This window comes from Nerophis ophidion, linkage group LG29, assembly GCF_033978795.1.
Source record: "Nerophis ophidion isolate RoL-2023_Sa linkage group LG29, RoL_Noph_v1.0, whole genome shotgun sequence".
NCBI classification, from domain to species: Eukaryota; Metazoa; Chordata; class Actinopteri; order Syngnathiformes; family Syngnathidae; genus Nerophis; species Nerophis ophidion.
The window spans coordinates 17,407,548-17,431,702 of record NC_084639.1 but is presented as its reverse complement, the minus strand read 5'-3'; the positions used below and the strand labels follow the sequence as shown (position 1 = coordinate 17,431,702).

The 24,155-nt window shown below is 35.0% G+C and overlaps 1 protein-coding gene across 1 annotated transcript in view; it reads right to left on the bottom strand.

The window, feature by feature from the left end:
* Positions 1–1,387: 1,387 nt before the first annotated feature.
* nudt6 (nudix (nucleoside diphosphate linked moiety X)-type motif 6) overlaps positions 1,388–24,155 on the bottom strand; it is a 23,920-nt gene continuing 1,152 nt past the window's right edge. The window contains exons 2-5 of the mRNA XM_061891600.1: positions 18,113–18,316; positions 16,230–16,285; positions 14,060–14,114; positions 1,388–4,696 (exon numbers count right to left, since the gene is read on the bottom strand). Of these exons, the coding sequence (XP_061747584.1) occupies positions 4,314–4,696; positions 14,060–14,114; positions 16,230–16,285; positions 18,113–18,316 (698 nt within the window). The 3' untranslated portion in view covers positions 1,388–4,313. The remainder of the gene's footprint in view (positions 4,697–14,059; positions 14,115–16,229; positions 16,286–18,112; positions 18,317–24,155) is intronic.

Here is a 24,155-nt window from a genome sequence, read left to right as displayed (position 1 = left end):
GAGGCGTGTCTTCATAGCAATCATCTGGAGGTGTGTGTTAATAGCAATCATTTGGAGGCGTGTCTTGATGGTATTCAACAATCATCTGGAGGCGTGTCTTCATAGCAATCATCTGGAGGTGTGTGTTAATAGCAATCATTTGGAGGCGTGTCTTGATGATATCCAACAATCACCAGGAGGCGTTTCTTAATAGCAATCACCTGGAGGCGTGTCTTCATAGCAATCATTTGGAGGCGTGTCTTGATGGTATGCAACAATCATCTGGAGGCGTGTCTTGATAGCAATCATCTGGAGGTGTGTCTTGATAGCAATCATTTGGAGGCGTGTCTTGATGATATCCAACAATCACCTGGAGGCGTGTCTTAATAGCAATCACCTGGAGGCGTGTCTTGATGACATCAATCACCAAGAGGCATGTGTCGATGACGTCAATCAACTGGAGGCGTGTCTTACTGACATCAATCATCTGGAGGCGTGTCTTGATGACATCAATCATCTGGAGGTGTGTCTTGATGACATAATTCACCTGGAGGCGTGTCTTGATGACATCAATCATCTGGAGGCGTGTCTTGATGACATCAATCACCTGGAGGCGTGTCTTAATGAGGTACATAATGTTGAGTGTATTTTGTCAACAACTGTATGTGTGTAACCTATTTCTTGTGCTGGCCAATCATAAAACTGCTGCTAAGACGCACTGTGTGAGGCACCTGTTGTCCCGCCTCCTGGAGGTAGAGGGTGCTAGTCATCATTCTTGCGACTCCTCGGCAGCAGAAGAAGTGACAACAAGCTACAGTTAGCAAGTCAAGTGCAGAGGCAGCGAACGTTTGTTTTTTCCTCTCCCCTGGACTTTTAACATATCTAAAATAAAACTGTTTCTAAACTGGACTTTCAATCAAAGCAGGAGGTAATAAAGGAAGATCTCCATCGACACAGAGAGACTTAAAACTGAAGAAAGATAAGGAAGACTTCCATAAACAAGTTATCCATGCTTTTGATCAGAAGGAGCGGCGCATGGACTTCATTTATAAGTAAAGGTAAGACCATAATTATGTTTTTTTTATTAAATGTGCTTTTGTGTGTGTTGCAGTTTGTACGTGTCAAGAATGCTGCTATGTGCTTTTGAACATAACCTGTTAACTGCTGCCAATCAAATGGTGAATAAGATCTGTGATGAAGTCAGTGCCTCACCAGCCATGAACCTCACTGCTGTACGTATACTTTTGACCCAGTAGCTTTTAAGTAGAGCCATAAAAAATTCATAAAAGAAGCAAACTTCATGAGCTGCTGCAAGTCCATGACTGCCAGTCTTCTACTGAAAAGGTCAAAGCCAAAATCTTCCTCTGGACCTTCAGCACCTAACTATTAAAAAAGAAAGTGGCATTGAAACATTTCAAGGTTTTATTAACTCTTAGAATACTTCAAAGTACTTAGAATACTTCAAAGGAAGCTGAGCTCCTTTAATGTTTGTTGGAGATCTTTTATCACTTTATTGTGGCCAGTGCCCTGTACTTTATCACTTTATTGTGGCCAGTGCCCTGTACTTTATCACTTTATAGTGGCCAGTGCCCTGTACTTTATCACTTTATAGTGGCCAGTGCCCTGTACTTTATCACTTTATTGTGGCCAGTGCCCTGTACTTTATCACTTTATCGTGGCCAGTGCCCTGTACTTTATCACTTTATCGTGGCCAGTGCCCTGTACTTTATCAGTTTATCGTGGCCAGTGCCCTGTACTTTATCACTTTATCGTGGCCAGTGCCCTGTACTTTATCACTTTATCGTGGCCAGTGCTCTGTACTTTATCACTTTATCGTGGCCAGTGCCCTGTACTTTATCACTTTATCGTGGCCAGTGCCCTGTACTTTATCAGTTTATCGTGGCCAGTGCCCTGTACTTTATCACTTTATCGTGGCCAGTGCCCTGTACTTTATCACTTTATCGTGGCCAGTGCTCTGTACTTTATCACTTTATCGTGGCCAGTGCCCTGTACTTTATCACTTTATCGTGGCCAGTGCCCTGTACTTTATCAGTTTATCGTGGCCGGTGCCCTGTACTTTATCACTTTATCGTGGCCAGTGCCCTGTACTTTATCACTTTATCGTGGCCAGTGCTCTGTACTTTATCACTTTATCGTGGCCAGTGCCCTGTACTTTATCACTTTATCGTGGCCAGTGCCCTGTACTTTATCACTTTATCGTGGCCAGTGCCCTGTACTTTATCAGTTTATCGTGGCCAGTGCCCTGTACTTTATCACTTTATCGTGGCCAGTGCCCTGTACTTTATCACTTTATCGTGGCCAGTGCCCTGTACTTTATCACTTTATCGTGGCCAGTGCCCTGTACTTTATCACTTTATCGTGGCCAGTGCCCTGTACTTTATCACTTTATCGTGGCCAGTGCCCTGTACTTTATCACTTTATCGTGGCCAGTGCCCTGTACTTTATCACTTTATTGTGGCCGGTGCCCTGTACTTTATCACTTTATAGTGGCCGGTGCCCTGTACTTTATCACTTTATAGTGGCCGGTGCCCTGTACTTTATCACTTTATTGTGGCCGGTGCCCTGTACTTTATCACTTTATTGTGGCCGGTGCCCTGTACTTTATCACTTTATTGTGGCCAGTGCCCTGTACTTTATCACTTTATTGTGGCCAGTGCCCTGTACTTTATCACTTTATTGTGGCCAGTGCCCTGTACTTTATCAGTTTATTGTGGCCAGTGCCCTGTACTTTATCAGTTTATTGTGGCCAGTGCCCTGTACTTTATCACTTTATTGTGGCCAGTGCCCTGTATTTTATCACTTTATTGTGGCCAGTGCCCTGTACTTTATCAGTTTATTGTGGCCAGTGCCCTGTACTTTATCACTTTATTGTGGCCAGTGCCCTGTACTTTATCACTTTATTGTGGCCAGTGCCCTGTACTTTATCAGTTTATTGTGGCCAGTGCCCTGTATTTTATCACTTTATTGTGGCCAGTGCCCTGTACTTTATCACTTTATTGTGGCCAGTGCCCTGTACTTTATCAGTGCTTTGTTGGAACAGCAGCACCAGCAGAAGGGACTTATATGCATTTTTTCTGGTATAAAACCGCAGAATGATATATTCTGGTGCTTGATTCATGCTACAGTTGGTATTTTAGCATGCTAGTTTTTTTTTCTTTAGCTCATTATACATTTCAGGGTCAAATGCTACCTATTAAAAATGTGTTTTAAAAAGAGTTAAGCTTGTTGCCTGAAAAAATGTGTTGTAAAAGTTAACGGGCTAACTTTTTTTTAAACACGTTTTTAGCTGAAATATATACCTGTAAAATTAGCTAAAAAAGTTAGCATGCTAAAATACTAACTGTAGCATGAATTCCGCACTAAAATGTATTATTCTGTGTTGTATACCTGAAAGCAAATGTTATTAAAGTTAACAAGCTAACTTTCTTAAAAACATTTTTAGCAGGTAGCATTTGACGCTGAAATGTATACTAGTAACATTAGCTAAAAAAGCTAGAATGCTAAAGTACCAACTGTAGCATGAATCAAACACCATTATATATAATAATATTAAATATAAATTTTTTCAAGTATCATCGCAGAATAGTATATTTTGGTGTTTGATTCATGCTACAGTTGGTATTTTATCATGCTAGCTTTTATTTTTAAAGCTAATTTTACAGGTATACATTCCAGCATCAAATGCTACCTGCTAAAAATTAGTTTTGAAAAAAGTTAGCTTGTTAACTTCTATAACACATTTTTTTTAGGTAACAAGCTAACTTTTTTCTTTTAAACATATTTTTAGCAGGTAGCATTTGACGCTGAAATGTATAGTAGCAAAATTAGCTAAAAAAAGAAAAAGCTAGCATGCTAAAATACCAACTGTATTATTCTGCGATGATAACTTTTATAACAAATGTTTTCAGGTACAAAACCGCAGAATAATATATTTTGGTACGTGGACAACCTGGCCCCTAGGCGCTCGCTGACGAGCCCTTCCTCTGAACCTAACTCCGGAGGAGGGTCCCGGGCTTCTTCTGGGCTGGGTAACGCATCTTCTCATAGTTTTTTCATGGGGAGTAGGTAGCATTTGATGCTGAAATGTATACCTGTAAAATGCTAGCATGCTAACGTTAACATTTGAATGCAAAGGGTTAGAACGAGGGTCAAAGAGAGCCCTGGGATTTTGTCACTGCTAAAGTCTGGTACTTCCTGTTGAGTCGCTGAGTTGGGATGGCAGAAAATCTGAGGTCAACTGGTTGTCTAAGCAGTTATTTATGTCCATTAGTGTGAATGCACAGCCAGCCAGAACAAGCGGGTCCAGTCCCGGACTAAGAGGCCGGGGACGGAGGAAGCGGTCGGTGGTAGAGCTGGTAGAACATCCCCGAGTAGACGGCCGGCAGCTCCTCGACGGCGAGGTCGATGTGCTGGAAGCCGCGCTCCAGGCCGTGAAGCAGCAGCCGGGCCACGCGGGACGTGATGGCCGTGGTCTGGGCGGTGCGGGCCAGCTGGTCCAGGTCCAGCCACTCGCAGCGCAGACACTCCTGGGTGCAGAAGTGGATGTTGTAGGTCAGCGGACTCAGGCGGCAGATGATGTACATGTCAGACATGCCGAAGGCGCCCGGGTGCTGGTGCTGCTGCCGGATGCTCAGCAGGGACCGGAACTCCGAGCGCACGCCCGTTTCCTCCAAGACCTCCCGCACCGCCGTCACGCCTGCAAAGACCACAACACAGGTGACTTTTTAACAACTCTTCTTGGTGCTTTTCACCTTCAAAACCGCTACAAAATCCAGATTTGGTTTCTTCAAAGAACCAGAAAATGTCGAAATTTTACGAGATTGCCCAACAGCCAAAACCGAAGAAAAATGCTAACAGTTAGCACGCTGACCAGACAACAAACAAGGGCTGACATACCAACAAGTGATTTTCTACAGTTAGCATTAGTAAAATACCAACGCTGAGTTGTATACCTGTAAAATTAGCTCAAAAAAAGCTGGCATGCTAATGTTAGCATGCTAAAATACCAACTGCAGCAATAATCAAGCACCAAAATATAATACCCTTCGATGTATACCTGAAAAAATTCTTAAGTTAGCATGTTAACTATTTTTACACACTTTTAGCAGGTAGTGTTTCACCCTGAAAAGTATACCTGTAAAATTAGCTAAAATAGCTAGCATGCTAAAATACCAACTGCAGCATGAATCAAGCACCAAAATATAATACCCTTCCATGTATACCTGAAAAAATTTCTTAAAAGTTAGCATGCTAACTATTTTTACACACTTTTAGCAGGTAGTGTTTCACCCTGAAAAGTATACCTGTAGAATTAGCTAAAAAAGCTAGCATGTTAAAATACCAACTGTAGCATGAATTAAATACCAAAATATTACTCTGCAATGTATACCTGAAAAAATGTATTCAAAATTCAGAATGCTAACTTAGAATGCTGTAAAACACATTTATAGCATGTAGCGTTTCACCCTGAAAAGTATACCTGTAGAATTAGCTAAAAAAGCTAGCATGCTAAAATACCAACTGTAGCATGAATCAAGCACTAAAATATAATACCCTTCGATGTATACCTGAAAAAAATTCTTAAAAGTTAGCATGCTAACTATTTTTACACACTTTTAGCAGGTAGTGTTTCACCCTGAAAAGTATACCTATAGAATTAGCTAAAAAAGCTAGCATGCTAAAATACCAACTGTAGCAGGAATTAAGTACAAACACATTACTCAGCAATGTATACCTGAAAAAAATGTATTAAAAATTTAGAATGCTAACTTAAAATGCTGTAAAACACATTTATAGCAGGTAGCGTTTCACCCTGAAAAGTATACCTGTACAATTAGCTAAAAAAGCTAGCATGCTAAAATACCAACTGCAGCATGAATCAAGCACCAAAATATAATACCCTTCGATGTATACCTGAAAAAAATTCTTAAAAGTAAGCATGCTAACTATTTTTTACACACTTTTAACAGGTAGTGTTTCACCCTGAAAAGTATACCTGTAAAATTAGCTAAAAAAAAAGCTGTCATGCTAATGTTAGCATGCTAAGATACCAACTGCAGCATGAATCAAGCACCAAAATATAATACCCTTCCATGTATACCTGAAAAAAATTCTTAAAAGTTAGCATGCTAACTATTTTTAAAACACATTTATAGCAGGTAGCGTTTCACCCTGAAAATTATACCTGTAGAATTAGCTAAAAAAGCTAGCATGCTAAAATACCAACTGCAGCATGAATTAAATATCAAAATATTACTCTGCAATGTATACCTGAAAAAAATGTATTAAAAATTTAGAATGCTAACTTAAAACGCTGTAAAACACATTTATAGCAGGTAGCGTTTCACCCTGAAAAGTATACATGTAATATTAGCTAAAAAAGCTAGCATGCTAAAATACAAACTGTAGCAGGAATCAGGCACCAAAATATAATACTCTTCAATGTATACCTGAAAAAAATTCTTAAAAGTTGGCATGCTAACTATTTTTAAAAGACATTTATAGCAGGTATCGTTTCACCCTGAAAATTATACCTCTAGAATTAGCTAAAATAGCTAGCATGCTAAAATACCAACTGTAGCATGTATTAAATACCAAAATATTACTCTGCAATGTATACCTGAAAAAAATGTATTAAAAATTTAGAATGCTAACTTAAAACGCTGTAAAACACATTTATAGCAGGTAGCGTTTCACCCTGAAAAGTATATATGTAATATTAGCTAAAAAAAAGTTAGCATGCTAAAATACCAACTGTAGCATGAATCAAGCACCAAAATATAATACCCTTCGATGTATACCTGAAAAAAATTCTTAAAAGTTAGCATGCTAACTATTTTTACACACTTTTAGCAGGTAGTGTTTCACCCTGAAAAGTATACCTGTAGAATTAGCTAAAATAGCTAGCATGCTAAATTACCAACTGTAGCATGAATTAAATACCAAAATATTACTCTGCAATGTATACCTGAAAAAATGTATTCAAAATTCAGAATGCTAACTTATAATGCTGTAAAACACATTTATAGCTTGTAGCGTTTCACCCTGAAAAGTATACATGTAATATTAGCTAAAAAAGCTAGCATGCTAAAATACCAACTGTAGCATGAATCAAGCACCAAAATACAATACCCTTCCATGTATACCTGAAAAAACTTCTTAAAAGTTAGCATGCTAACTATTTTTAAAACACATTTATAGCAGGTAGCGTTTCACTCTGAAAAGTATACCTGTAGAATTAGCTAAAAAAGCTAGCATGCTAAAATACAAACTGCAGCATGAATCAAGCACCAAAATATAATACCCTACCATGTATACCTCAAAAAAATTCTTAAAAGTTAGCATGCTAACAATTTTTAAAACACATTTATAGCAGGTAGCGTTTCACCCTGAAAAGTATACATGTAATATTAGCTAAAAAGTAGCATGCTAAAGTACCAACTGTAGCATGAATTAAATACCAAAATATTACTCTGCAATGTATACCTGAAAAAAATTTATTAAAAATTTAGAATGCGAACTTAAAATGCTGTAAAGCACATTTATAGCAGGTAGCGTTTCACCCTGAAAAGTATACCTGTAAAATTAGCTAAAAAAAAAAAGCTGGCATGCTAATGTTAGCATGCTGAAATACCAACTGCAGCATGAATCAAGCACCAAAATATAATACCCTTCCATGTATACCTGAAAAAAATTCTTAAAAGTTAGCATGCTAACAATTTTTAAAACACATTTATAGCAGGTAGCGTTTCACCCAGAAAAGTATACCTGTAGAATTAGCTAAAAAAGCTAGCATGCTAAAATACCAACTGTAGCAGGAATTAAATACCAAAATATTACTCTGCAACGTATACCTGAAGAAATGTACTAAAAATGTAGAATGCTAACGTTTTTAAAACACATTTATAGCATGTAGCGTTTGACACTAAGATGTTTACCTGTAAAATTAGCTACAAAAGCTAGTATGCTAAAATACCAACTGTAGCATGAATTAAGTACAAACACATTACTCTGCAATGTATACCCAAAAAAAGGTATTAAAAATGTTGAATGCTAACTTAGAATGCTGTAAAACAAATTTATAGCAGGTAGCGTTTCATCCTGAAAAGTATACATGTAGAATTAGCTAAAAAAAAAGCTAGCATGCTAAAATACCAACTGCAGCATGAATCAAGCACCAAAATATAATACCCTTCCATGAATACCTGAAAAAAATTCTTAAAAGTTGGCATGCTAACTATTTTTAAAACACATTTATAGCAGGTAGCGTTTCACCCTGAAAAGTATACCTGTAGAATTAGCTAAAATAGCTAGCATGCTAAAATACCAACTGTAGCAGGAATTAAATACCAAAATATTACTCTCCAATGTACACCTGAAAAAATGTATTCAAAATTTAGAATGCTAACTTAAAACGCTGTAAAACACATTTATAGCAGGTAGCGTTTCACCCTGAAAAGTATACCTGTAAAATTAGCTAAAAAAAAAAGCTGGCATGCTAATGTTAGCATGCTAAAATACCAACTGCAGCACGAATTAAGTACAAACACATTACTCTGCAATGTATACCCAAAAAAAGGTATTAAAGTTTTTGAATGCTAACTTAGAATGCTGTAAAACACATTCATAGCAGGTAGCGTTTCACCCTGAAAAGTATACCCGTAGAATTAGCTAAAAAAGCTAGCATGCTAAAATACCAACTGTAGCATGAATCAAGCACCAAAATATAATACCCTTCGATGTATACCTGAAAAAAATTCTTAAAAGTTAGCATGCTAACTATTTTTACACACTTTTAGCTGGTAGCGTTTCACCCTGAAAAGTATACCCGTAGAATTAGCTAAAAAAGCTAGCATGCTAAAATACCAACTGCAGCATGAATCAAGCACCAAAATATAATACCCTTCCATGTATACATGAAGAAAATTCTTAAAAGTTAGCATGCTAACAGTTTTTAAAACACATTTATAGCATGTAGCGTTTCACCCTGAAAAGTATACCTGTAAAATTAGCTAAAAAAAAAAGGTGGCATGCTAATGTTAGCATGCTAAAATACCAACTGCAGGATGAATCAAGCACCAAAATATAATACCCTTCCATGTATACCTGAAAAACGTCTTAAAAGTTAGCATGCTAACATTTTTAAAAAAATTTATAGCCGGTAGCGTTTCACCCTGAAAAGTATACCTGTAGAATTAGCTAAAAAAGCTAGCATGCTAAAATACCAACTGTAGCATGAATCAAGCACCAAAATATAATACCCTTCCATGTATACCTGAAGAAAATTCTTAAAAGTTAGCATGCTAACTATTTTTACACACTTTTAGCAGGTAGTGTTTCACCCTGAAAAGTATAACTGTAGAATTAGCTAAAACAGCTAGCATGCTAAAATACAAACTGCAGCACTAATCAAGCACCAAAATATAATACCCTTCCATGTATACCTGAAAAAAATTCTTAAAAGTTAGCATGCTAACAATTTTTAAAACACATTTATAGCAGGTAGCGTTTCACCCAGAAAAGTATACCTGTAGAATTAGCTAAAAAAAAAAGCTGGCATGCTAATGTTAGCATGCTAAAATACCAACTGCAGGATGAATCAAGCACCAAAATATAATACCCTTCCATGTATACCTGAAAAACGTCTTAAAAGTTAGCATGCTAACATTTTTTAAAACATTTATAGCCGGTAGCGTTTCACCCTGAAAAGTATACCTGTAGAATTAGCTAAAAAAGCTAGCATGCTAAAATACCAACTGTAGCATGAATCAAGCACCAAAATATAATACCCTTCCATGTATACCTGAAGAAAATTCTTAAAAGTTAGCATGCTAACTATTTTTACACACTTTTAGCAGGTAGTGTTTCACCCTGAAAAGTATAACTGTAGAATTAGCTAAAACAGCTAGCATGCTAAAATACAAACTGCAGCACGAATCAAGCACCAAAATATAATACCCTTCCATGTATACCTGAAAAAAATTCTTAAAAGTTAGTATGCTAACAATTTTTAAAACACATTTATAGCAGGTAGCGTTTCACCCAGAAAAGTATACCTGTAGAATTAGCTAAAAAAGCTAGCATGCTAAAATACCAACTGTAGCAGGAATTAAATACCAAAATATTACTCTGCAACGTATACCTGAAGAAATGTACTAAAAATGTGGAATGCTAACGTTTTTAAAACACATTTATAGCATGTAGCGTTTGACACTAAGATGTTTAACTGTAAAATTAGCTACAAAAGCTAGTATGCTAAAATACCAACTGTAGCATGAATTAAGTACAAACACATTACTCTGCAATGTATACCCAAAAAAAGGTATTAAAAAGTTTGAATGCTAACTTAGAATGCTGTAAAACAAATTTATAGCAGGTAGCGTTTCATCCTGAAAAGTATACATGTAGAATTAGCTAAAAAAAAGCTAGCATGCTAAAATACCAACTGCAGCATGAATCAAGCACCAAAATATAATACCCTTCCATGTATACCTGAAGAAAATTCTTAAAAGTTAGCATGCTAACAATTTTTAAAACACATTTATAGCAGGTAGCGTTTCACTCTGAAAAGTATACCTGTAAAATTAGCTAAAAAAAAAGCTGGCATGCTAATGTTAGCAAGCTAAAATACCAACTGCAGCATGAATGAAGCACCAAAATATAATACCTTTCCATGTATACCTGAAAATCTTCTTAAAAGTTAGCATGTTAAAAGTAGCGTTTCACCCTGAAAAGTATACCTGTAGAATTAGCTAAAAAAGCTAGCATGCTAAAATACCAACTGTAGCTGGAATTAAATACCAAAATATTACTCTGCAATGTACACCTGAAAAAATGTATTCAACATTTAGAATGCTAACTTACATTGCTGTAAAACACATTTACAGCATGTAGCGTTTCACCCTGAAAAGTATACCTGTAAAATTAGCTAAAAAAGCTAGCATGCTAAAATACAAACTGTAGCATGAATTAAATACCAAAATATTACTCTGCAATGTATACCTGAAAAAAAGTTGTAAAAAATTTAGAATGCTAACTTTTTTTTTAAAACACATTTATAGCATGTAGCGTTTGACACTAAAATGTTTACTGGTAAAATTAGCTAAAGAAGTTAGCATGTTAAAATACCAACTATGGCATGAATCAAGTACCAAAATATTTTACTCTACAATGTTTACCTGAATAATTAATTTTTTTTGTTTTTCATAAATTGTTAACAGGTAGCATTTGATACTGAAATGTATGCCTGTAAAATTAGCTTTAAAAAATGCTAAAATACAAACTGTAACATGAGTCAAGTACCAAAATATATATTATTCTGCAACTTACACCTGAAAAAAATGTGTTTAAAAAGTTAGCTTGTTAACATTAGCGTGCCAACTTTTTAAAAACATTTTAGCACGCAGCATTTGACGCTGAAAAAGTATACCTGTAAAATTAGCTTAGAAGAGCTAGCATGCTAAAATACTAACCGTAGCAAAAGTTAAATATCAAAATATATTACTCTGCGATGTACATCTGGAAAAATGAGTTTAAAAAGTTAACATGCTAACATTAGCATTTGACCTATTTTACTTTTTTTTTTTAGCATGTAACATTTGTCAAGTAACAAAATATTTGACGTTGAAATGTAAACTTTGTTATAAAAGCTAGCATGCAAAAGTTAACATGCCAAAATGCTAACTCTAGCATGAGTTAAGCACCAAAAAACGATACTATGCAATGTATTTTTGAAAAAAAAATTTTTTTTGCATGCCAACATTAGCATGTTAACTTCAACATTTTTTTTGTAGGTAGCATTTGTCAAGTAACAAAGCATTTGATGTTGAAATGTAAACGTTGTTATAAAAGCTAGCATGCAAAAGTTAACATGCTAAAATGCTAACTGTAGCATGAGTCAAGTACCCAAATATCACTTTGCGATGTATACGTGAAAAAATGTGTTTAAAAAGTTTGCAGGTTAGTGATAGCATGCTAACTTTTTTTACAATCACATTTTTAGCAGGTAGACACTTTAAAATTAGCTTAAAAAAGCTCAAGTTAACATGCTGAAAGCTAAAGTTAACGTGCTAAAATACTAACTGTATCAAAAGCAAAACTATAAAAAATAAATTACTCTGCAATGTTTACCTGGAAAAATTGGTTGAGAAAGTTGTCATGCTAACATTAGCAAGCTAACTTTTAGCAGGTAGCGTTTGTCAAGCAACAAAATATTTGACGCGGAGGTGCAGACATGTAAAATTTGCTTTAAAAAAAAGCTAGTGTGCTAAAGTTAACATGCTGTGTATACCTTGAAAAATTAGTTGAAAAAGTTAACATGCTAACTTTAGCATTTGACCTTTTTTTATTGTTTATATTAGCAGGTAGCGTTTGTCAAATAACAGAATATTTGACGTTGAAATGTAAACGTTGTTATAAATGCGAAAGTTAACATGCTAAAATGCTAACTGTAGCATGATTCAAGCACCAAAATACATTACTATGCAATGTATTTTTGAAAAAAATAATTTTTGGGCATGCCAACATTAGCATGTTAACTTCAACAGTTTTTTTCCCAGGTAGCATTTGTCAAGTAACAAAATATTTGAAGCCATGGCGTACACTTGCAACATTTTCACCAAAAAAAAGCATACTTCGAGCACCCAAAATTTGACTCTGGTGTGTACCTAAAAATTAGCTAAAAAGGGCTAGCCTATTAACATTAGCATGCAAGCAGGTAGCATTGTCAAGTAAGACAATACCTGAAAGATTTGCTTAAAAAAAGTATATCAAGTACCAAAATGTGACTTTGGTGTATAAAATTAGCCCCAAAAAACCTAGCCTACTAATGTAGTAAGCATGCTAATAGTTAGCATTTGTTAATTAAGAAAATATTTGACGCCAAGGTGTACGCTTGCAAAATTAGCAAAAAAAAGCATATATCAAGCACCAAAATATGACTCAGGTGTATAAAATTAGCTGGAAAAAAGCTAGCCTACTAACATTAACAGGCTAACAGTTAGCATTTGTCAATTAAGAAAACATTTGACGCTAAGGTGTACACTTGCAAAATTAGCACAAAAAAAAGCATATATCGAGCACCAAAATATGACTCAGGTGTATAAAATTAGCTGAAAAAAAAGCTAGCCTACTAACGTTAACAGGCTAACAGGTAGAATTTTTCAATTAAGAAAATATTTGACGCTAAGTTGTACACTTGCAAAATTAGCCAAAAAAAAAAAAGCATATATCAAGCACCAAAATATGACTCGGGTGTATAAAATTAGCTAAAAAAAAAGGCTAGTCTACTAACTTAGCAGGCTAACAGGTAGCATTTGTCAATTAAAAATATTTGGTTCACACTTGAAAAAAATTTGCAAAATTAAAAGCATATATCGAGCACCATAATATGACTCGGGTGTATAAAAATTAGCTAAAAAAAAAGGCTAGCCTACTAACGTTAGCAGGCTAACAGTTAGCATTTGTCAATTAAGAAAACATTTGACGCTAAGGTGTACACTTGCAAAATTAGCACCAAAAAAAAAGCATATATCGAGCACCAAAATATGACTCAGGTGTATAAAATTAGCTGAAAAAAAGCTAGCCTACTAACGTTAACAGGCTAACAGGTAGAATTTTTCAATTAAGAAAATATTTGACGCTAAGTTGTACACTTGCAAAATTAGCCAAAAAAAAAAAAGCTTATATCAAGCACCAAAATATGACTCGGGTGTATAACATTAGCTAAAAAAAAAGGCTAGTCTACTAACTTAGCAGGCTGACAGGTAGCATTTGTCAATTAAAAATATTTGGTTCACACTTGAAAAAAATTAGCAAAATTAAAAGCATATATCGAGCACCAAAATATGACTCGGGTGTATAAAAATTAGCTAAAAAAAAAGGCTAGCCTACTAACGTTAGCAGGCTAACAGGTAGCATTTGTCAATTAAGAAGATATTTGGTGCACACTTACAAAAAATAGCTAACATGCTAATATTAAAACGCTAACGATTGTGCCGCAGGATGTTAAAATATGAGCATGATAGCAAGCACTGCATTAGCTTCTCGCTAACGGACTCACCGATGTTCTCCCCTGGATCGGACAAACCGCCGGGAAACTTCCAGGCGTTCATCGTCTGCACGAGAAGGTTGACATTTTAGAAACAAGGGGACAAAAAAAAGGCAAAAATGTTTGGAGGAGAAATGGTGAGGCTTTTAATCCCAGGAACACCATTCCTACCGCCAAGCACTATTTTATGGAACTCTCTTTGAAAAATTTTATGGGACTCTCTTAGAACAATTTTATGGGACTCTCTTTGAACTATTTTATGGGACTCTCTTTGAACTATTTTATGGGACTCTCTTTGAACTATTTTATGGGACTCTCAGAACAATTTTATGGGACTTTTTTGAACTATTTTATGGAACTCTCTTAGAACAATTTTATGGGACTCTCTTAGAACAATTTTATGGGACTCTCTTAGAACAATTTTATGGGACTCTCTTTGAACAATTTTATGGGACTCTCTTTGAACAATTTTATGGGACTCTCTTAGAACAATTTTATGGGACTCTCTTTGAACTATTTTATGGGACTCAGAACAATTTTATGGGACTTTTTTGAACTATTTTATGGAACTCTCTTAGAACAATTTTATGGGACTCTCTTTGAACTATTTTATGGAACTCTTTGAACTATTTTATGGGACTCTCTTAGAACAATTTTATGGGACTCTCTTTGAACAATTTTATGGAACTTTTTTTAACTATTTTATGGAACTCTCTTAGAACAATTTTTTGGGACCCTCTTAGAACATTTTTATGGGACTCTCTGAACAATTTTATGGAACTTTTTTGAACTATTTTATGGAACTTTTTTTGAACTATTTTATGGGACTCTCTTAGAACAATTTTATGGGACTCTCTTAGAACAATTTTATGGGACTCTCTTACAACGATTTTATGGGACTCTCTTACAACAATTTTATGGGACTCTATTTGAACAATTTATGGGACTCTCTTGGAACAATTTTATGGGACTCTTTGAACTATTTTATGGGACTCTCTTTGAACTATTTTATGGGACTCTCTTTGAACAATTTTATGGGACTCTTTGAACTATTTTATGGGACTCTCTTTGAACAATTTTATGGGACTCTCTTTGAACAATTTTATGGGACTCTATTTGAACAATTTTATGGGACTCTTTGAACTATTTTAGGGACTCTCTTTGAACAATTTTATGGGACTCTTAGAACAATTTTATGGGACTCTCTTTGAACAATTTTATGGGACTCTCTTTGAACAATTTTATGGGACTCTATTTGAACTATTTTATGGGACTCTCTTAGAACAGACTCTCTTTGAACAATTTTATGGGACTCTCTTAGAACAATTTTATGGGACTCTTAGAACAATTTTATGGGACTCTCTTAGAACAATTTTATGGGACTCTATTTGAACTATTTTATGGGACTCTCTTAGAACAGACTCTCTTTGAACAATTTTATGGGACTCTCTTAGAACAATTTTATGGGACTCTCTGAACAATTTTATGGGACTCTCTTTGAACAATTTTATGGGACTCTCTTAGAACAATTTTATGGGACTCTATTTGAACTATTTTATGGGACTCTCTTAGAACAGACTCTCTTTGAACAATTTTATGGGACTCTCTTAGAACAATTTTATGGGACTCTCTGAACAATTTTATGGGACTCTCTTTGAACAATTTTATGGAACTTTTTTTAACTATTTTATGGAACTCTCTTAGAACAATTTTATGGGACTCTCTTTGAACAATTTTATGGGACTCTCTTTGAACAATTTTATGGGACTCTATTTGAACTATTTTATGGGACTCTCTTTGAACTATTTTATGGGACTCTCTTTGAACAATTTTATGGGACTGTCTTTGAACAATTTTATGGGACTCTCTTTGAACTATTTTATGGAACTTTTTTTTAACTATTCCCAACTTTCAACTTTTTAACCTTTTCTGCCGGTAGTTCGCCTCCGGATTTTTGTATGAACAACAGGTATAAAAACCCCGTTCATACTTTTAGTAAACATCTTGGTTCGAGGGCCACTGGCTTTCCTCCTTGGCGTGAAACATTAGACGCTCGTTACTTGGGGACAAAAGTGCTCTGAGATCTTCTTATTCGTCGTCAAGTGTAAACATAAATGGTGACCAGGTGGGACTGTGCAGGACTACACCTGTAATAAGTCACCTGTGGCAGAGCAGCACTCACCTTGTTCCTGTCTTGCACCACCAGGACTTTCCCGTTGGACTCGTCAACCACGGCACCTTGACGACGACAACAACAAGAGGGATGAGTAGAGCAGACATCTTGGAAGTATTCATCAGCTTGTTTACTTGTGTGTGTGATATCATGTGCGATACAAGCTGACTTGGAGAGTGTTTACATGTGTGATACCATGTGTGATACAAGCACTTCTGCAGCTTGTTTACGTGTGTGATATCACGTATGATACAAGCTGTTATGCAGAGCGTTTGCATGTGTGTGATATCATGTGCAATACAAGCAGTCCTGCAGAGTGTTTACTTGTGTGATACAAGCACTTCTGCAGCTTGTTTAGGTGTGTGATATCACATGCAATACAAGCAGTCGTGCAGTGTTTACATGTGTGTGATATCATGTGCGATACAAGCAGTTGTGCAGCAGCTTTACTTGTGTGTGATATCATGTGCGGTACAAGCAGTCCTGCAGCGTGTTTAGATGTGCGATACAAGCAGTGCTGCAGCGTATTTACTTGTGTGTGATATCATGTGCGGTACAAGCACTTGCACATCTTGTTTACATGTGTGATACAAGCATTTCTGCAGCTTGTTTACGTGTGTGATATCATATGCGATACAAGCAGTCCTGCAGAGTGTTTACATGTGTGTGATATCATGTGCGATACAAGCATTTCCGCAGCTTGTTTACATGTGTGATATCTTGTATGATACAAGCAATCCTCCAGTTTTTACATGTGTGTGATATCATGTGCAATACAAGCAGTCCTGCAGCGTGTTTACTTGTGTGTGATATCATGTGCGGTACAAGCAGTGCTGCAGCGTGCTTACATGTGTGTGATATCATGTGTGATACAAGCACTTCTGAAGCTTGTTTACATGTGTGTGATATCATGTGCAATACAAGCAGTCCTGCAGCGTGTTTACTTGTGTGTGATATCATGTGCGGTACAAGCAGTGCTGCAGCGTGCTTACATGTGTGTGATATCATGTGTGATACAAGCACTTCTGAAGCTTGTTTACATGTGTGTGATATCATGTGCGATACAAGCTGTCCTGCAGTGTGTGTGATATCATGTGCGATACAAGCACTTCCGCAATTAGTTTACATGTGTGATACAAGCAGTCCTGCAGCGTGTTTACATGTGTGTGATATCATGTGTGGTACAAGCAGTCTTGCTGCGTGTTTACATGTGTGTGATATCATGTGCGATACAAACACTGCTGCAGCATGTTTACTTGTGTGTGATATCATGTGCGGTACAAGCACTTGCACATCTTGTTTACATGTGTGATACAAGCAGTCCTGCAGTGTTTACATGTGTGTGATATCATGTGCTGTACAAGCAGTCCTACAGCGTGTTTACATGTGTGATATCATGTGCGATACAAGCAGTGATGGTGCGTGTTTACATGCGGGTGATATCATGTGTGATACAAGCACTTCCGCAGCTTGTTTACATGTGATATCATGTGTGATACAAGCAGTCTTGCAGAGTGTTTACTTGTGTGTGATATCATGTGCGATACGAGCAGTCCTGCAGAGTGTTTGTGTGATACAAGTACTTCTGCACCTTGTTTACGTGTGTGTGATATCATCTGCGGTACAAGCACTTGTGCATCTCGTTTACATGTGTGATACCATGTGTGATACAATATTTCATCATTGATATATAAACTATCAGACTGGCTTTCAGTCGGCCTTTAAACGTTCACTCCCTTGATTAAAGAGCAACATTTTATTCTCCTCAATGCAAACACAGTGTTACTGTTCAAACTGGGTGTAATGATACAGTGGCTAAAATCTCCCCTCTGCGTGGTTTTTAACGAATACTTAGGTCTACCATGCGGGTAGAGGTGTTTCCGGGCTCCTACCTGCGACTCCAACTTGGTGTGTAGCGAAGCCCGGCAGTCTGCTCGGCCCTGCCCCCACCCATAGTGCCAAGACGGCGTGGCGCTCGCGGGCGTGGTGGAAGACGAAGCCGTGGGCGGCGGCGGCGGCGGCACAGCGGCTGAGGGCGATGGGGACCTGGAGCCACACGGCTACCTTGCCCTCCTCCTTCCACCGGGCCACACTCCCTAAACCATCAATGTTGATTATATACAGTCTTAAATCCAGCATCAATGTCGATTATATACAGTCTTAAATCCAGCATCAATGTTGATTATATACAGTCTTAAATCCAGCATCAATGATGATTATATACAGTCTTAAATCCAGCATCAATGTCGATTATATACAGTCTTAAATCCAGCATCAATGTTGATTATATACAGTCTTAAATCCAGCATCAATGTTGATTATATACAGTCTTAAATCCAGCATCAATGTCGATTATATACAGTCTTAAATCCAGCATCAATGCTGATTATATACAGTCTTAAATCCAGCATCAATGTTGATTATATACAGTCTTAAATCCAGCATCAATGTTGATTATATACAGTCTTAAATCCAGCATCAATGTTGATTATATACAGTCTTAAATCCAGCATCAATGTTGATTATATACAGTCTTAAATCCAGCATCAATGTTGATTATATACAGTCTTAAATCCAGCATCAATGTTGATTATATACAGTCTTAAATCCAGCATCAATGTTGATTATATACAGTCTTAAATCCAGCATCAATGTTGATTATATACAGTCTTAAATCCAGCATCAATGTTGATTATATACAGTCTTAAATCCAGCATCAATGTTGATTATATACAGTCTTAAATCCAGCATCAATGTTGATTATATACAGTCTTAAATCCAGCATCAATGTTGATTATATACAGTCTTAAATCCAGCATCAATGTTGATTATATACAGTCTTAAATCCAGCATCAATGTTGATTATATACAGTCTTAAATCCACCATCAATGTTGATTATATACAGTCTTAAATCCACCATCAATGTTGATTATATACAGTCTTAAATCCACCATCAATGTTGATTATATACAGTCTTAAATCCAGCATCAATGTTGACTATATACAGTCTTAAATCCAGCATCAATGTTGATTATATACAGTCTTAAATCCAGCATCAATGTTGATTATATACAGTCTTAAATCCAGCATCAATGTTGATTATATACAGTCTTAAATCCAGCATCAATGTTGATTATATACAGTCTTAAATCCAGCATCAATGTTGATTATATACAGTCTTAAATCCAGCATCAATGTTGATTATATACAGTCTTAAATCCAGCATCAATGTTGATTATATACAGTCTAAATCCAACATCAATGTTGATTATATACAGTCTTAAATCCAGCATCAATGTTGATTATATACAGTCTTAAATCCAACATCAATGTTGATTATATACAGTCTTAAATCCAGCATCAATGTTGATTATACACAGTCTTAAATCCAGCATCAATGTTGATTATACATAGTCTTAAATCCAGCATCAATGTTGATTATATACAGTCTTAAATCCACCATCAATGTTGATTATATACAGTCTTAAATCCAGCATCAATGTTGATTATATACAGTCTTAAATCCAGCATCAATGTTGATTATATACAGTCTAAATCCAACATCAATGTTGATTATATACAGTCTTAAATCCAGCATCAATGTTGATTATATACAGTCTTAAATCCAGCATCAATGTTGATTATACACAGTCTTAAATCCAGCATCAATGTTGATTATATACAGTCTTAAATCCAGCATCAATGTTGATTATATACAGTCTTAAATTCACCATCAATGTTGATTATATACAGTCTTAAATCCAGCATCAATGTTGATTATATACAGTCTTAAATCCAGCATCAATGTTGATTATATACAGTCTTAAATCCACCATCAATGTTTATTATATACAGTCTTAAATCCAGCATCAATGTTGATTATATACAGTCTTAAATCCAGCATCAATGTTGATTATACACAGTCTTAAATCCAGCATCAATGTTGATTATATACAGTCTTAAATCCAGCATCAATGTTGATTATACACAGTCTTAAATCCAGCATCAATGTTGATTATACACAGTCTTAAATCCAGCATCAATGTTGATTATATACAGTCTTAAATCCAGCATCAATGTTGATTATACACAGTCTTAAATCCAGCATCAATGTTGATTATATACAGTCTTAAATCCAGCATCAATGTTGATTATATACAGTCTTAAATCCAGCATCAATGTTGATTATATACAGTCTTAAATCCAACATCAATGTTGATTATATACAGTCTTAAATCCAGCATCAATGTTGATTATATACAGTCTTAAATCCAACATCAATGTTGATTATATACAGTCTTAAATCCAGCATCAATGTTGATTATACACAGTCTTAAATCCAGCATCAATGTTGATTATACATAGTCTTAAATCCAGCATCAATGTTGATTATATACAGTCTTAAATCCACCATCAATGTTGATTATATACAGTCTTAAATCCAGCATCAATGTTGATTATATACAGTCTTAAATCCACCATCAATGTTGATTATATACAGTCTAAATCCAACATCAATGTTGATTATATACAGTCTTAAATCCAGCATCAATGTTGATTATATACAGTCTTAAATCCAGCATCAATGTTGATTATATACAGTCTTAAATCCAGCATCAATGTTGATTATATACAGTCTTAAATCCAGCATCAATGTTGATTATACACAGTCTTAAATCCAGCATCAATGTTGATTATATACAGTCTTAAATCCAGCATCAATGTTGATTATATACAGTCTTAAATTCACCATCAATGTTGATTATATACAGTCTTAAATCCAGCATCAATGTTGATTATATACAGTCTTAAATCCAGCATCAATGTTGATTATATACAGTCTTAAATCCACCATCAATGTTTATTATATACAGTCTTAAATCCAGCATCAATGTTGATTATATACAGTCTTAAATCCAGCATCAATGTTGATTATACACAGTCTTAAATCCAGCATCAATGTTGATTATACACAGTCTTAAATCCAGCATCAATGTTGATTATATACAGTCTTAAATCCAGCATCAATGTTGATTATATACAGTCTTAAATCCAGCATCAATGTTGATTATATACAGTCTTAAATCCAACATCAATGTTTATTATATACAGTCTTAAATCCAGCATCAATGTTGATTAGACACAGTCTTAAATCCAGCATCAATGTTGATTATACACAGTCTTAAATCCAGCATCAATGTTGATTATACACAGTCTTAAATCCAGCATCAATGTTGATTATATACAGTCTTAAATCCAGCATCAATGTTGATTATATACAGTCTTAAATCCAGCATCAATGTTGATTATATACAGTCTTAAATCCAGCATCAATGTTGATTATATACAGTCTTAAATCCAGCATCAATGTTGACTATATACAGTCTTAAATCCAGCATCAATGTTGATTATATACAGTCTTAAATCCAGCATCAATGTTGATTATATACAGTCTTAAATCCAGCATCAATGTTGATTATATACAGTCTTAAATCCAGCATCAATGTTGATTATATACAGTCTTAAATCCAGCATCAATGTTGATTATATACAGTCTTAAATCCAGCATCAATGTTGATTATATACAGTCTTAAATCCAGCATCAATGTTGATTATATACAGTCTAAATCCAACATCAATGTTGATTATATACAGTCTTAAATCCAGCATCAATGTTGATTATATACAGTCTTAAATCCAACATCAATGTTGATTATATACAGTCTTAAATCCAGCATCAATGTTGATTATACACAGTCTTAAATCCAGCATCAATGTTGATTATATACAGTCTTAAATCCAGCATCAATGTTGATTATATACAGTCTTAAATCCACCATCAATGTTGATTATATACAGTCTTAAATCCAGCATCAATGTTGATTATATACAGTCTTAAATCCAGCATCAATGTTGATTATATACAGTCTAAATCCAACATCAATGTTGATTATATACAGTCTTAAATCCAGCATCAATGTTGATTATATACAGTCTTAAATCCAACATCAATGTTGATTATATACAGTCTTAAATCCAGCATCAATGTTGATTATACACAGTCTTAAATCCAGCATCAATGTTGATTATATACAGTCTTAAATCCAGCATCAATGTTGATTATATACAGTCTTAAATCCACCATCAATGTTGATTATATACAGTCTTGAATCCAGCATCAATGTTGATTATATACAGTCTTAAATCCAGCATCAATGTTGATTATACACAGTCTTAAATCCAGCATCAATGTTGATTATACACAGTCTTAAATCCAGCATCAATGTTGATTATATACAGTCTTAAATCCAGCATCAATGTTGATTATATACAGTCTTAAATCCAGCATCAATGTTGATTATATACAGTCTTAAATCCAGCATCAATGTTGATTATATACAGTCTTAAATCCACCATCAATGTTGATTATATACAGTCTTAAATCCAGCATCAATGTTGATTATATACAGTCTTAAATCCAGCATCAATGTTGACTATATACAGTCTTAAATCCAGCATCAATGTTGATTATATACAGTCTTAAATCCAGCATCAATGTTGATTATATACAGTCTTAAATCCAGCATCAATGTTGATTATATACAGTCTTAAATCCAGCATCAATGTTGATTATATACAGTCTTAAATCCAGCATCAATGTTGATTATATACAGTCTTAAATCCAGCATCAATGTTGATTATATACAGTCTTAAATCCAGCATCAATGTTGATTATATACAGTCTAAATCCAACATCAATGTTGATTATATACAGTCTTAAATCCAGCATCAATGTTGATTATATACAGTCTTAAATCCAACATCAATGTTGATTATATACAGTCTTAAATCCAGCATCAATGTTGATTATACACAGTCTTAAATCCAGCATCAATGTTGATTATATACAGTCTCAAATCCAGCATCAATGTTGATTATATACAGTCTTAAATCCACCATCAATGTTGATTATATACAGTCTTAAATCCAGCATCAATGTTGATTATATACAGTCTTAAATCCAGCATCAATGTTGATTATATACAGTCTAAATCCAACATCAATGTTGATTATATACAGTCTTAAATCCAGCATCAATGTTGATTATATACAGTCTTAAATCCAACATCAATGTTGATTATATACAGTCTTAAATCCAGCATCAATGTTGATTATACACAGTCTTAAATCCAGCATCAATGTTGATTATATACAGTCTTAAATCCAGCATCAATGTTGATTATATACAGTCTTAAATCCACCATCAATGTTGATTATATACAGTCTTAAATCCAGCATCAATGTTGATTATATACAGTCTTAAATCCAGCATCAATGTTGATTATATACAGTCTTAAATCCAGCATCAATGTTGATTATATACAGTCTTAAATCCAGCATCAATGTTGATTATATACAGTCTTAAATCCAGCATCAATGTTGATTATATACAGTCTTAAATCCAACATCAATGTTGATTATATACAGTCTTAAATCCAACATCAATGTTGATTATATACAGTCTTAAATCCAGCATCAATGTTGATTATACACAGTCTTAAATCCAGCATCAATGATGATTATATACAGTCTTAAATCCAGCATCAATGTTGATTATATACAGTCTTAAATCCAGCATCAATGATGATTATATACAGTCTTAAATCCAACATCAATGTTGATTATATACAGTCTTAAATCCAGCATCAATGTTGATTATATACAGTCTTAAATCCAGCATCAATGTTGATTATATACAGTCTTAAATCCAGCATCAATGTTGATTATATACAGTCTTAAATCCAGCATCAATGTTGATTATATACAGTCTTAAATCCAGCATCAATGTTGATTATATACAGTCTTAAATCCACCATCAATGTTGATTATATACAGTCTTAAATCCAGCATCAATGTTGATTATATACAGTCTT